This window comes from Pelodiscus sinensis, chromosome 3 (assembly GCF_052426305.1).
Source record: "Pelodiscus sinensis isolate ZL-2025 chromosome 3, ASM5242630v1, whole genome shotgun sequence".
NCBI lineage: Eukaryota > Metazoa > Chordata > Testudines > Trionychidae > Pelodiscus > Pelodiscus sinensis.
The window spans coordinates 195,616,424-195,631,410 of record NC_143054.1 but is presented as its reverse complement, the minus strand read 5'-3'; the positions used below and the strand labels follow the sequence as shown (position 1 = coordinate 195,631,410).

The 14,987-nt window shown below is 47.3% G+C and overlaps 1 protein-coding gene across 5 annotated transcripts in view; it reads left to right on the top strand.

Annotated features, from left to right (window-relative positions):
- Positions 1-384: 384 nt before the first annotated feature.
- The window catches only part of CD93 (CD93 molecule), a 29,052-nt gene continuing 14,449 nt past the window's right edge, over positions 385-14,987 (top strand). The window contains exons 1-3 of one of the 5 annotated variants that reach the window (XM_075925738.2): positions 385-716; positions 2,142-2,201; positions 2,801-4,840. In XM_075925738.2, coding sequence (XP_075781853.2) covers positions 3,060-4,840 — 1,781 coding nt within the window. In that variant the 5' untranslated portion in view covers positions 385-716; positions 2,142-2,201; positions 2,801-3,059. Of the gene's footprint in view, positions 717-2,141; positions 8,551-14,987 lie in introns of those variants that run through there. The other 4 variants (XM_075925736.2, XM_075925739.2, XM_089777557.1 and 1 more) reach the window with 4 other exon arrangements.

Below are 14,987 nucleotides of genomic sequence, written 5' to 3'. Positions count from 1 at the left end.
TGGTTTCTGTAAAGGGAAATCCTGTCTTACTAATCTATTAGAGTTCTTTGAAGGGGTTAACAAACATGCGGACAAGGGGGATCCAGTAGATATAGTATACTTGGATTTTCAGAAAGCCTTTGACAAGGTCCCTCATCAAAGGCTCTTGTATAAATTACATGGCCATGGGATAAGAGGGAAGGTCCTTGTGAAAGGAAGGTATTGAGGCCTACCCAAAATATGTCAAATGAGCACCAGTTTAATTGTAAGTGTAAAGGAAAGGCAGCATTGTCAGATACAGGAGATAAAAATAAAAAAAACAAAATTTGATTGGATGACCAACAATAACCCCGCTTTTAGGGAAGTAAGTAACTCAGACAGCAGTATGCAACAAAGTGCTGATTACCCCAAAAGGAGCAGACAAAAGATTTTGTAAGGGCAGAATGAGACAACAAAAATCTAACGTCAGCAATTGTCAGATGAGTGGAGGAGTACCAAAATACCAAAACAGGGTATATAAGGTTGGCTGAAACAGACCAAGAGCGGAAGGGTTGCGAATCCAAAAAGCCAGGTCTGATCAACCAGGGCTCCCTCCCTGGCACTGAATCTCGCTGCAGTACATAAGCTCCGAAAGGGGAACGAACACCGGTCGTAAGTTGCAACGAAAAATCCAAAGAAAGGAAAAACAAAGAAAAGAATATCTCCTGAATCTAAACAATGCTTCTATCTTTCTTAACGTGAGTATTATATATTTGTTAACACCATAAATTGTTTAAAGGTAAATCAGGAGGATATATCTGTAGGAGAAGTTATTATTTCTTGTTTTTTTTTTAACTCCTGTATCTGACAATGCTGCCTTTCCTTTACACTTACAATTAAACTGGTGCTCATTTGACATATTCTGGGTAGGCCTCAATACCTTCCTTTCACAGTCCTTTCTTGGATTGAGAACTGGTTAAAAGACAGGAAACAAAGGGTAGGAATAAATGGTAAATTTTCAGATTGGAGAGGGGTAACTAGTGGTGTCCCCCAAGGGTCAGTCCTGGGACCCATCCTGTTCAACTTTTTCATAAATGATCTGGAGAAAGGGGTAAGCAGTGAGGTGGTAAAGTTTGCAGGTGATACCAAACTGTTTAGGATAGTCAAGACAGAAGCAGACTGTGAGGAACTCCAAAAAGATCTCACCAAACTGAGTGAGTGGGCAACAAAATGGCAAATGAAATTTAATGTGGATAAGTGTAAAGTAATGCACATCGGGAAAAATAACCCCAACTATACGTACAGGAAAGAGATCTTGGAGTTATTGTGGATAGGTCTCTGAAAACTTCCACGCAGTGTGCAGCGGTGGTCAAAAAGGCAAATAGGATGCTAGGAATTATTAGGAAAGGGATAGAAAATAAGACACAGAATATCTTACTGCCCTTGTATAAAACTATGGTACAGCCACATCTTGAATACTGTGTACAGATGTGGTCTCCTCACCTCAAAAAAGATATTTTGGCCTTGGAAAGGGTTCAAAAAAGGGCAACTAAAGAACTAGAGGACACCAAATGAAATTAATGGGTAGCAGGTTTAAAACTAATAAAAGAAAGTTCTACTTCACACAGCGTGTAGTCAACCTGTGGAACTCCTTGCCAGAGGAGGCTGTGAAGGCTAGGACTATAACAGAGTTTAAAGAGAAGCTAGATAATTTCATGGAGGTCAGGTCCATAAAAGGCTAATATTAGCCAGGGGATAGAAAGGTGTCCCTGGCCTCTGTTTGTCAGAGGCTGGAGAAGGATGGCAGGAGACAAATCGCTTGATCATTGTCTTCGGTCCATCCTTTTTGGGGCACCTGGTGTTGGCCACTGTCAGCAGACAGGCTACTGGGCTAGATGGACCTTTGATCTGACCCAGAACGGTCGTTCTTATGTTCTAAATAATTCCACCTCCGTGAATGTGAGTTTTAATTCAAGTAAGTAAAACACTTTCTGATTCTCAAAGGAAGTATTTCTAATTGATTACAAAGGGGACAATCAACTTAGTATCAACTATGCTTTCTGTAAAAGTTGCCAGCCCTTTAGGATGTTTTTGGGGCCTGATGGTTCATGCATTTTTAATGTATTTGTTCATCTAGTAAAACTTACCACACTAACTACTCTGCCCTTTCTTTCCAACTCCAGTTGACTTCACTGACTTTGGATCAAGCTACAACTATTAATGAAACAACTGATCACTGATCTGTAAGTTCTCCAAAACCATTAATTTGGAACATCATTGTTGCAATGCCCCCATGTCCTTGGTGTTCAGTGCTTTTCTTGTTTGCAGTATCTGGTTTTGGACAACAGATTACTGACTAACTGGGCTATATTCAGAAAACTCCCCCCTGTAGACCAAGTAAGAATTGGTTAAGTGCCCATAAACATCTTGGCTTAGTGCTTGGAGCTCAGACATTCTCATGACCCAATCCCTATTTAGGGACTTTTCCATCTATTTAAAGTGAAAGAATGAAGAAAAAAAAAGTACATGAAATTAATTGTGTGGATGACATATGCACCGAGTATTCAGTTTCTTCTAGAAGATGAAATTTCAACTATGCTTAGGGTCACAGTTAGGGATTCTGTGATCTTTTTTTTCTTTTCTGTTCCAATAGACACTGAAAAATGAGAACGCCCTATTAGAAGTCACAAAAAGTTACTAATGAAAATGTTGCTTACGTCGTTTAAAACCAAAACAAGAAAGCAGCATTTCAACAGATAGGGCAAAGCACTGGGCCAAAACAAAGAAAGCCCTTTATGGTAACCCTTTTTTAAAACTGGAATTAAACCACTTTGCTTCATAGGAAGTTGAAACCATGAGGATGAAGCCACCGGTAACTAAAACACAGGAAACTCTGGACTCCAGTGACAATTAAGAAACGCAACAGCACAGGATGCATGCAGGGCAGCTCCTTGGGCCAAAGGGATCTGAAAGGCAAACAGCCTCCGCTCTTTTGTTCTAACATCTGATGCGAGTCCCCTGCAGGTCTCATCTGGTGCCTAGGCCAGCAACAGCACGGATCCTGCAGCTCTCTACCAGACCAGAGCAAAGCAAGCAAGGGAATGGCTCTTCTTTTCTTCCTAGGCCAGACGCTGCTTTGGGGGGTGCCTTCTTGGGCTAGCGAGGAGGCAGAGGTCCTGTGCTCCGGGATGGCCTGCTACACCCTCCACTGGGGCACGCACAATTGGGAGGATGCCCAGGCCAAATGCCAGAGCAACGGGGGCAACCTGGTGACCATGAAGAGCCAGGAAGAGGCCTTGCACATCCAGGAGCTGCTCGCCAAGCTGCCGAGGAGAGAGGCCGGGCCAGAGGGGCTGGCGAGGTTCTGGATCGGGCTCCACCGGGAGAAGGGCAAGTGTTACCAGAAGCACCAGCTCCTCAAGGGCTTCAGCTGGGTCTCGGGAGGGGAGGAGACCGACTACACCGGCTGGCTCCGGGAGCCCCGGGGGACTTGCACGGCCAAGCGCTGCGTGACCCTGCAGGGGAACAGCACGGCCGTGCTGGGCTGGGCCGACGGGCTCTGCAGCGCCTCGTCCTCCAGGGCGCTCGGCTACCTCTGCAAGTTCAGCTTCCAGGGCATGTGCCGCCCGCTGGCGCTGGCCGGGCCCGGCAGCCTCACCTACACCGCCCCCTTCGGCGTGGGCAGCGCCTCCCTGGCAGCCGTGCCCTTCGGCTCCGTGGCCTCCGTGCGCTGCGGGCCGCAGGGCGAGACGCCCGGGCCCTTCCTGGTGTGCCGGGGCCAGGCGGGCGGCGAGTTCGCGTGGAGCAGCCCGGGGCCGCTGTGCGCCTCGGCCACCCACGGCTGCGCCTACAGCAACGGGGGCTGCCAGCAGGAGTGCCAGGCGCTGGAGGGCGGCTCGGTGCGCTGCGCCTGCCGCCCGGGCTACCAGCTGGCCGGGGACCAGCTCTCGTGCAGCCCGGTGGACTTCTGCCGCGCCCAGCCGTGCCAGGGGCAGTGCCTGGCCCGCCTGGGGGGCTTCGAGTGCCGCTGCCCCGCGGGCTACGCGCTGGCCGCCGACGGGGTGAGCTGCGCCGACGTGGACGAGTGCGGCGCCCCGCAGCCGCCCTGCCCGGGCGGCTGCGTCAACACGGAGGGCAGCTTCGCTTGCACCTGCCCGCCGGGCTACGAGCCGGAGGGGCCCAGCGGCCGCCAGTGCCGGGACGTGGATGAGTGCGCCCAGGGCGCGCCGTGCGCCCAGCTGTGCACCAACACGCCGGGCTCCTTCCTCTGCGCCTGCCAGCCGGGCTACCAGCGGGACGGCGGCGGGGCCGCCTGCCTGGACGTGGACGAGTGTCTGGGGGAGCCCTGCCAGGAGCGCTGCCTCAACCTGCCCGGCAGCTACCAGTGTCTCTGCCCGCCGGGCTGGGCGCTGGCCCCCAACGGCGTCTCCTGCCTCTTGCGCCCCAGCCCCACCTCCCTGCGGGGCCCCGGCAGCGCGGCCCCGTCTCTGCGCCCCCCGGGAGAAGCGGAGCCGGCGGAGGGGGGTGGCCACCCGCCGGGCACCCTCCCTGCTAGCCAGAGCCCAGCGCCGCGCTCAGACCCCACCGTCCGAGCCGAGCCTGGGGGAGCGGAGCAGAGCACGCTGCAGCCAGCTGCGGTCAGCAGGTCGGCGGGGCCTTGGGAACCCGAGTGGGCCAGCGCCACCGATGGCCCCAGGCTGCTCCTGTACTACATCCTGGGCAGCGTGGTGGTGATCCTGCTGCTGATGGCTTTTGCCCTGGGTTTGCTCATCTATAGGAAGAGGAAAGCCAGGAAGGCCAAGAAGAAAGCCAGGAGCGCCACCGACAACTACAGCTGGGTGCCCGAGCAGGCAGGGAACAAAGCAGTAGGCAATGACTACAGGTAAAGGTAGAAAGGGTAGGGGGCTGGCCGAGAGGAGGGGAGCTTCAGGGTTCTCTGGAGAGGCAGCTTTAAGTGTAATTGTGTGCTCAGCATTTCCCATATTCTGTCAATGGTGCTTTCTTTATGTCACTTTACTTTTGTTTTCACTGTAAAAGGGGGGGGGGAGGAGAGGTTGGCACTGCTTAAGTGTCAGTCAGCCTGCCCGTTAGATCAAGAGCCCAGGGCTTTTCACACTGAAATCACCATCCAAACACCCACTGGTTTTAACAGGACAAGGCTCAGGCCCAAAGTGATAAGCTGCTTTTGAACAATAAAAGAAATCATGCCAGAGTGCTCATTTGAACTTTTGAAAGAGAGAAATATCTCAGAATAATCACCCTCGTGATCCCACAAACACTCGTGTCCATCAGTAATTTTATGCAGCTGAGCAGTCCCCTTGAATCCAATGGAGCTATTCATGTGTGCAGAGTCACTCCCTCCCCTCCCCACAAATGTTTGCAGGGCTAGAGTTTAACATATTTGCCAAACTTAGTCTATTTTCCTACCTGTACTTAACAAACGGTTGGCAAATTAGAAAAAAGATGCTTCTCAAAATGTTTTTAGGTATAAGACAGGCAGGAAATGGGAGGAGGTAAAAGCATGGGGACCATGGGTAAAAGCACCATGATCCATAGATGGGTCACTGTGATGGAGTCATTTCTAGGAGTGTCATCTTTTGGAGTCTGGTTCTGCACCATGAGCTCTGGAAGGTGCTGGCCTATGTGAAGAATATTGGATTAGGCCCATTGGCTCAGATGCTCAAATGCATTTAGTTGCTAACTCCCGCTGCCATTTTACTAAATTTGACAATCTGGACCACTCTTTCTAAGAGGAGTAGTCAAGTGACTACAGAGGAAAAGCATAAGAAGGAGGCTAGAAGTTAGGAAAAGATATTTGAAGAGTTGCCCAGTAATTGTCAAAATACAGAACCCAAACCATCCCTGATTTAGTCAAATATGTCTTACTGTGTCATAGAAACTTGTAAATTGTCTGGGCTAAGTATATTTGTTCCACATCCATTCATTAAAAACAGCCATTAGCAAATTCAGACTATAGGAAATTAAGTTATGTTCTCAAGGTGAAGTCATTCCTAGCCCTTGTAGGGGTGGGCAGTGTTGTGGAGAAGGTGAGTTTCCATGTGCCTCTGGAGCTGCATATAAAGTCCAGTCAGTTTCATTCTCTGGGTTCCTTGCTCCAAAAGGGGGAAAGGGCACAGATGGAACCATGGGCCCTGTGCCATCTGCACTAGCTTGGTGATTTTTTTCCTTAAATACATTTCAGATTTCTTTGGGCTCCTCACCATTGCTTCCTTGACTATGTTTATAAAATAAATGTATGACAAAGCAGACTTTTTTTTTGTTAAGAAATGCTTAATGATTTTAGGCGCCTCCATTTCTGGGTGCTCTGTTTAAGAGACCTAATGGGGCTTGATTTTCAGAAGGCTGGTGGTACAGTATTTTTTTTAAATGAGGCCCCTTTAAGGTGATTCAGATAACCTCTCTCCCACTTTTGAAAATCTAAGAGTCCAGGCCTTACTCCCAATCAAGTCAAAACTAGTTTTATTGTTTATTTAAATGGAGCAGCATCATGCCTACAGAGAGTACAAAAAGTGCTAAAGAAAAATATGGATCTGGTTATAAGGGTACTTATTCTTGAAATACTCATCACCTTTATAGTCTTGCAGCTTTTAATATGTGCTTGAGGCCGTATTTGTCAGAAATGTGAACTTAACACAAAAGAGTTAGCTGTGAACCTCACAGCTACATCCTGTTCTTTTCAGTGCGTGGAGGAAAACCCTTTCCTGCTGTTTTTCTTCTCCCGGTTAGCCATTGTACAAATCAAGAAAACAGGAAAATGTAGCTTTTAGCAGCTGTAAATGTTCTGAATAGCTTGTATATCCATTTCTCTGGATAATAGTTGAAAAGAAGCAGTGCACTCATCCCTAGGTTGTAGGGAATTTCTTTGTTGTGACACCAATCTAGTCAAGCACAAGAATAGTTTTAAGCATGCTTGTAATCCCAATAGTAGGACTCAAATTAAAAGCTATGCATGTGCTTAAATGCTGCGCTGGGTCAGGGTTTGTATGAAGTTACATCAACAAACTGCAAGATTCTGGGATTATTAGATTTGCTTTGAGGAAGTTTGTGTCATTTTCAAAGTGTTAATGCTCCTCAGTCTTTCCCCATTCATTTTATGGGGGAGGGTATGTAGGTGTTTCCATGTTTACTTGTTTTACCTCAAATGGAGAAACTAGAAAGTATAGGTGTAGAATGATAAAGCCATTGTGAAACTTCAAATATTTCTTCAGAAAGGTTCACCCCATAATCCTGATTTTAGTACCATAAACATTTTGTATATTCAGATGTATCATAAAATTCCAGGTAAAAAATTCTAATCAGCAAAGGCTACCAAAAAGTATTAATTTGCTTTGTATGGGGCGTAGCTTTAACCACCCTTCCCCTCACCAGATTAAACCTCGAGGCCAGTTTCATCTCAATGGAGTTACACCAGAGATGATTTCAGCCCTCACATTCTTTTTGCCAGGAATCAATTTTCTTGAGACTGTCTCTCTTTGACCTCACTGAGCTTTGGAGCAAACCCTTAGAGTGAGTAGGAGTGTCAAATAAACCACTTAGGACATCTACATGAAGACACGGGTGAGGCTGAATGTTAATCTGGGCTCTGTGTGTATTTGCTTGGTGGCATTAGACAAGTCACCTCAGTTTCCTCATCTCTAAATGGGGAATAATAGTGTTTTTCTATGAACCTCACAGTGGTGTTGGGAGGATTAATTTGCTCACAGGCGTGAAGTGCTATGAAGGCAGCAAGTGCTTTGTACCTGTTATCATAGTCTCGTTATGTGGGCGTTGTGTGCACATTCCTTCTCAGTGCAAATGAGAACTACCAGTACTTAAAGCGAGCCAGGTCAAAACAGGTTGCAGGCCTGGGAAATGAAATGGCTAAGAATCCAGCCAGCTTGCTGAGATGCTCAGGTTTTTGGTACCACTTAAGGAGGCTGCTTTCCCCACTTTTGGTGAAGTGCAGCTAATCTGAGCATCTGGAGGAAGCAGAGAGAGTCCTCTCCTCCTTCCCTTAACCAAATACCAATCTGAGAGGATGCAAAAGGGGGATGGGAAAGACTCCCGCAGCTTAGAGCAGCTTGGATCCTTCCTTCTCCCACCCCTCCTGTGAGCAATGGGGCAGCCAGCACCTCTGCTCCTCCCCATCCCAGCAACACCAGGCCTGGGTAGGGATACAAGAGGCGCTCCCTGCAGCACCCCCTCCCTTTTCCTCCAGGCCTGGAAAACTGGGGTGAAGAATTCCAGGAGATGCAGGAGGAATAGACCTGAGGCTGGGTGGACAGAACTGCTGGGGGGCAGACAGATGTGGAGATAAGACCCCTACATACACTTTTTCAACCCCTTTTAAACAGTTAATGCCATGCAGCCGCCCATATGTTTCAGTACACACCAAAAATGTTCTGTGCATCACAGGTGCATCGTTACCTTTGTGTATGATATTACAGTTGTTTTCAAACAGCATTTTCCCTTGTTAAAGTTAACACTGCAAATAGCAGTACCTCACTGAATATGTTGCTATTCTGATGTACAAATAAAATTCAAATGCAATGTGTCATTGATGCTTTCAAATAAACATGATGTTTGTTAATACTTATGGATGCAATACGTGATAATCATGTGATGTTTCAAATCATTTGCTTAAAACCACCCCCAAACCAAGAACTTTTTTAGACCAAAACTGACAAACAACTCTTGTTTGGTTTTCATATTTTTTTGGAGGAGGGAGAGAGGGGGGTTAGGAAAGCAGGTTCTCTCTGAAAAAAGAAAGTCATTTAGTTTAAAATTTGACAAAACGGGGGCTCAAGGGAAAAATTGTGACCAGCCCACTGATAAATTGTCCTACTTGGTCAAGATTAAACAAAAGCTTCAGGGGGTAGCCAAGTTAGTCTGTACAGGATAAACTTAAAAAACAACAAATGGTCTGGTAAAGTAACAAAACACGTAGATGGTGGTATGAGCTTTTGTGGGCACAGGGCATTTCTGGAAAACTATCTTGTGTTGTCACTCCTCATGCTGTACCTGCTCTGTACACAAGACTGGCTTCTGGAGCTGTTACTTAGGCACTCGTCTCAATCTTTGAATATGTTTATTAACAAAGTGCTTAGAGGCCTATTTATTCTAGGCACTGTACAAAGGTACAAGTAAAGTAAAGTAAAGTAAAGTTTCCTGCTCCCCAAATTTAAATCAAAAGGGCAATGGAATGCAGTCAGGCAGATTTACATGGGGGTATTTGACTTCAGTGTAGTTTAGGGTTGCTAGATGGTTTCAACAAAAATACAGGACATCTATTGTCTCAATTTTTTTCTCCGAACAGAAAGCTCAAATACTAGACTGTCTGGTTCAAAACTAGACACCTGGCAACTCTAGTGTAGTTTGGGAGGATAGGGCAGGGATCAATTTGTGTGGCTCTCACTACAGGATCGGGGCACAGAAATCACTAAAGTTCTTTAAAATGGCAAAATAGTAATCCTTTAGCATTACTGAGAGAGATTGGCTCAGCTGAGGAAAGATTCTTCTAGGAAAGCTTCAAACATGAGCAAAAAATTTGAACCAGCCTTAGGAGCACGTCTAAACTACATTTCTCTTTCGAAAGAGGAATGTAAATGAAGCAAATAGAAAGTGCAGATATTTAAATCCGCACTTCATTTGCACTTTCAATTTGCCTCATTTACATAGCCTTACTGACCAGACCCTCTGAAACATCCCCTTTCCTTAGCCCCCCCCCATTTCCTTCTACCAATCACAGAAGTTTTTGTTGAACGGTCTCTAAAAGAAGGATATTCTCTAAACTCAGCTGGACACTAAATGGACATGTCCAAAATCAGGAAAAGCTTTTCTAGATACATTTTGGCTGGTATCTGCCATAGGAAGAGATGACTAAGATAAGGTACCATTGTGATGCACTTAGTCTCAATATGTCTGTGTCTAGTCTGGCCTCTTGAATTTCCGCAAGAACACTGACGATCTCATGTAAGATTGTCAGTGTTCTTGCGGAAATGCTAGGCTGCTCCCGTTCGGGCAAAAGCCCTCTTGCGCAAATGCTTTTGCGCAAGAGGGTCAGTGTAGACAATGCGGTATTGTTTTGCGCAAAAAAGCCCCGATGGCAAAAATGGCGATCCGGGCTTTCTTGCACAAAACCGCATCTAGATTGGCACGGATGCTTTTCCGCAAAAAGTGCTTTTGCAGAAAAGCGTCCATGCCAATCTAGATGTTCTTTTCCGCAAATGCTTTTAACGGAAAAACGTTTCCGTTAAAAGCATTTGCGGAAAATCATGCCAGTCTGGACGTAGCCTGTTTGGGGAAATGAGACAGGCAGTGGTAACTTAACTTAGACTGGTGATCCGGGGAAGAAAACAGAATGTGGCTAGAGAATAGATAAAAGTGCAATATGGTGAAAGTGAATGGCTAATTTCATAGTACAGTCATTGCTATAATGTGGTCAGAAAAGCCCAGTCTGCCACTACTATTATTGCTATTCATATTTATTATGGTGAGGCCTAGGACCCAACGAAGATTGTGCTAGGCATTATGCAAACACAGTGCGGTAGCACTCTTGGCCCTAAGGATCTTCTCTAACAGTTGGGGAAAGATACAAAATCCTAATATTTCCATTCTGTCCACCAGTTACATTCAGACCTACCATTGTCTGCAGTGGCATTTTTCAACCATGAGCCTGATCCTCAGCCCCCTGATATTAATGGAAAGAGGTCCACTGAAATCAGTGGACTTTGGATCAGGCCCATATTAGTCATTTTGGCCTTTACTTGTCGCAGGTGCAAGGCACTAAGCAGCAAATGGGGAGGTGCCTTGCCAAGGTAAGCCAGGGCATCATGCTGCTCGGGCCCTGGGACCAGTGCTGAGGTACAGAATCTCTACTAGGAGATTTGCAGGCCTCTGAAGGTTCCCTTAGGATCTGAAGACCCCCCTTTTTTGGAGTGGCCGGGGGGAGGGAGGCAGGGAATAGTGAAAGATTTGGAGGGGAAGAGGTCAAGTAACATTAAAATACAATGTAGGATTAACGCCCCCCTCCGCCCCACACACATCCAATCTAGCATGTTTCCTACAGAAGTGGCACACTGCAAAAACAAGCAATATTAAAAATGCCATTTCATTTCCCTTGCATGAGTGTGACTCACCAACCCACATCCCCGTCATAGTGGAGCATAGCATAGCAGGCTCTCCTCTGTCACCAGCCACTGCTGCCTGCCAGGGTCGGCCTCTTCTCAATACTGGACTCTCTAGCCAAGTCACGTTCAGTTCCACCCTTTCAGGGGCAACAGAGTCCCACAAACCCTGGTCCAATGGCCTTACCCCAGATCTGCAGCCCAGCTCTGGCCCAGTGGTCCTTAGACCCTTCATAGACTTTTCCGGTACTTTGGGTACCAGCCGTACAGACCTTGGAACACACAACTAAGGGCAGTCTGCACCCTCAGCCTCCTTTTCTGTTTTCCAAGACGATCGCTTACCTTAGCCTGTTTCTAGGCCCCGTTCTCCAGTCCCAGGCTGGCTCACTCTTCCACGGGCCCTTCGCCCCTTCCCACTCTCTGCAGTAGGGATGTGAAGGGTTCACCAGTTAGCAGCACCCTTAACGGATGCGACTTATTTCTGGTTAATCGGTGGGGGCTGGAGCCACAGGCAGCCCCTGTTTGCAGCAAGCCCGGACACACCATAGCTCCTGCCTGAAGGGGTGGGGGAGGGAGTGTCACTACAGCTAACCCTCCCCTTGAATCAGTTAAAGATTACATTTAACCAATGAAATGAGATTTTATATCCCTTTTCTGCAGACCACAGAGTGAGGCCTGCTAGAGGATTCCTCCCTGTAGGTCCAACTCTCTGTTTCTGAACCCGCAGCTCTAGTGTGTCTCTTACCAAAGCTGTCAGAAGAGCGTATCTCACTCTGATCCCAACCCAGAGTCTCTACGGCCTTTATTAGTTACCCTACGCCTACGGGGGCTGAGCCTTTATCAGGGCTGGCCCATCTTTCAGGTGCAACTGGGGACGCTAATTGTTCTCTGGCTCCTATTAACTATTTCTATACCAGTGTGGGGTGTAGACCCCATCACATAGCCCCTATAGACTTTCATTACTTTGATCTTTTAGATTCTACTTGACATTGGAATCTCTCTGGTCCCTTCAAATCAACAGGTGAGCTTTGTGTCTAGCCACGTATGTTTTAATGCTACTGAAGACAATGCGGCTGAAGGAAGGGACCTCATTGCTAGGCAGACACAAACAAACTTTTTAAAATAATGAAGCCAGAAAACTTCCCAGGTTAGGAATCTGGAGTTCTCACGTAGAGAGAGTCAGGAGAGAGATTGTGAAAAGGATTGTTTTCTTCCACAGGATAAACAGTCTGACCTCCCTGAATGTCCAAGACATGAAGCTCCCCCTCTCCCCAAAAATAGTGGGGTGCAGAATAGGGATGTAAAATCCCAGTTAATGAAGTGAACCAGGAACCACCCAGGAGGCCGGCAACAGGATCTGGCAGCCCCAAGTGCAGGGGGCAGCTTCCATTCCCGCCCCCTCTATGCTTGGGGCTGCCGCTGCTGGCCCCTGCCCCACACTTAGGGCTGCTGACTGCGGCCCCCATCCCCTGCGTGGGGGAGGGAGGGACGCCAGCAGCAAGAGCCTGCCGCCCCACACACAGAGTGGCCAGCTTCTGCTCCCAATCCCCCATTCAGGGGCACTGGTTCCCAGCCCCATGGGCTGTAGCAGCCCTCCACCTGCAGCAGGCTGTGGGCAGGGGCGGGGTACTGCTCCCGCATACTGGTTATCCATTAAGGGTGCTGCTTACCAGATAAACAGTTAACCTGATAACAGCTGTGGAAGAAAACATTGTCCTCACTCTGCGTTTGTAAGCAACAAGTAGCCAGAGGCAGTTTTATTATGAGCTGCAGCAAGGGAAAAACTGGTTCGGACGGGGGCGGGGGAAGCCCCCCCAAGGCAGATCTTCGAATACAAGCAATTATGATGCAGTTTCTATACTGTCCATTAAATATAATAACAATAACAATTAGTCTCCTTCTCATTACAAACACCATTGGCTAACAGTTATTTTAGTTCCACCCAGATGCTCCTTATCCCAAGGTCCCTGCCAGAGTCAGCGTTCTATCCTTATCTCCTTATGGAGGCGAGAGGCAAAGACAGCGTCTAATCATAGATCTGGCGTTGTCAGGCCACAGACTTAGCCTGACTCTTGCTCTCTTGTTAACAAGACCAAGATGGCTGCACACAAATTCCCTTATTCCCTTTTCCTGCCTCCACACAGCCCTAGAGCAGGCAAATTCAAACACCTGTGTCCCGTGGTAGGTACAGTTATACATCAGTCATCATTGTTACATCTGAAGCACATACCCATAATAGGGTACTTGCCTTTTATGGCTAGAGGTCATTTGCAAGGCAAGTCCCCTAGGCTATGTCTACCCTGGCGGGTTGTTGCGCCAGAAGTATACAAATGAGGTTAAGCGTGGAATATTGCCGAGCCCCATTTGCATACCTAATGAACTGCCATTTTTGCGGAAGAGGCTCTTGCGCTAGAAGGAGCTGTCTACACTACCCCTCTTGCGCAATGCCGTTATTCCTGAAAATAATCAGTGTAACGGCATTGTGCAAGAGGGTTTTTCTTGCGCAAGAAGGGGCAGTGTAGACAGCTCCTTCTAGGGCAAGAGCCTCTTCCAAAAAAATGGCGGCTCATTAGATATGCAAATGAGGCTCAGTGATATTCCATGCTTAGCCTCATTTGCATACTTCTGGCGCAACAACCCGCCAGTGTAGACATAGCCCTACAGTGTGTCCAGGGAAGTGAATGAAGCAGTCACTAAGGAAGGAAGTTAGTCCTGGAGGGGGGGGACAGTTAATGTCTAGAAGGGGGGAAAATATGGGAAAAACTCAGACTATTATTCTTTAAAGGCCAGGAGCCTGGAGAATGGGCGGGGTGAGCCTCCCTTTCCACCCTCCCAGCTAGAGGTTTGGGGTTATTAGCAATGTTCCTTCTAATTTTTCCATCTATGTGTGGAATACAGTTTTTAGGTGCACCGAGGCATGTGCAAGTGTGCACCACAAGTAGGGGAAAAAACCCCTAATTGTGGCACTTTGCTAATCAGCTGGGCAGCATTTGACTCTCTCCTGAGTGGCTGCACAAGCACACAGCTTACAGGGACCACTCAATGGTTATTGGACCCAGATGGGAAGATTAAAGGATAAGTGCAATGAGTGGGTGGGGCTCTCAAAAAGAGGTTTCAAGGCCAAGCCAAGAAAACACTGTTGAGGGCTTAGGAAGAGGGCTGCGAGATTCTCATCTAAAGGGTGAGTTGATGAGCTGGGAGACCAGAACTTGCACTGGCCAGTCTTAGAAGGCAAGCAGTAGGAACTCTGATGAAAAGGGGGCTTGGCTTGGGAGCAAAACTATGCTGAATTATTGGGATCCCAGGAGAGGGGGAATCCTGCTCTAAAAACTTGCTGCTGTGAGTGGTTATTTCTGGGAAGTCAAAAAGAAACTGAAGCAGGTGCCTGCAGAGCCATTCCTAGGCTGTGAGGGGGCACCATGAGACGACACCTCTCTGCTAATTATTTTTCTGAAATGTGATAGGATGGCGGTATGAGAAACAAGAGGCATAGCATACTTATGAAATGGGGGAGGGGAGATTTCCTTTGGAATAGCATCATTGAAAACCAGAGAGCTGTGTTAACATACATGGCATTTCCTACTGCAGCTTTTTTTCTTTCTGCTGTATTTTCCCCATCTTTTGCTGTCCCTCTTGTTGATCCTCTCATGCTATGGGACTGGTTGATTCATGTTTATCGTTGGATGCAGTCACCAATTTCAGATAATTATCTCAAGTGCGAAACATCTAGTATTCCCTGCTGGGATCTCAAATGTATTTCTCTAAGATCTGATCCAAGCCCACTGAAGTCAACAGTAGGAATCTTTTGGTTTGAGCTCCTGATGAACTGTCTATTTTCCCCACAAAAAGCAAATGAAATTCCAGAACTGCTTGTTAGCTGAGCAAGATGTCAGCCCTTCATTT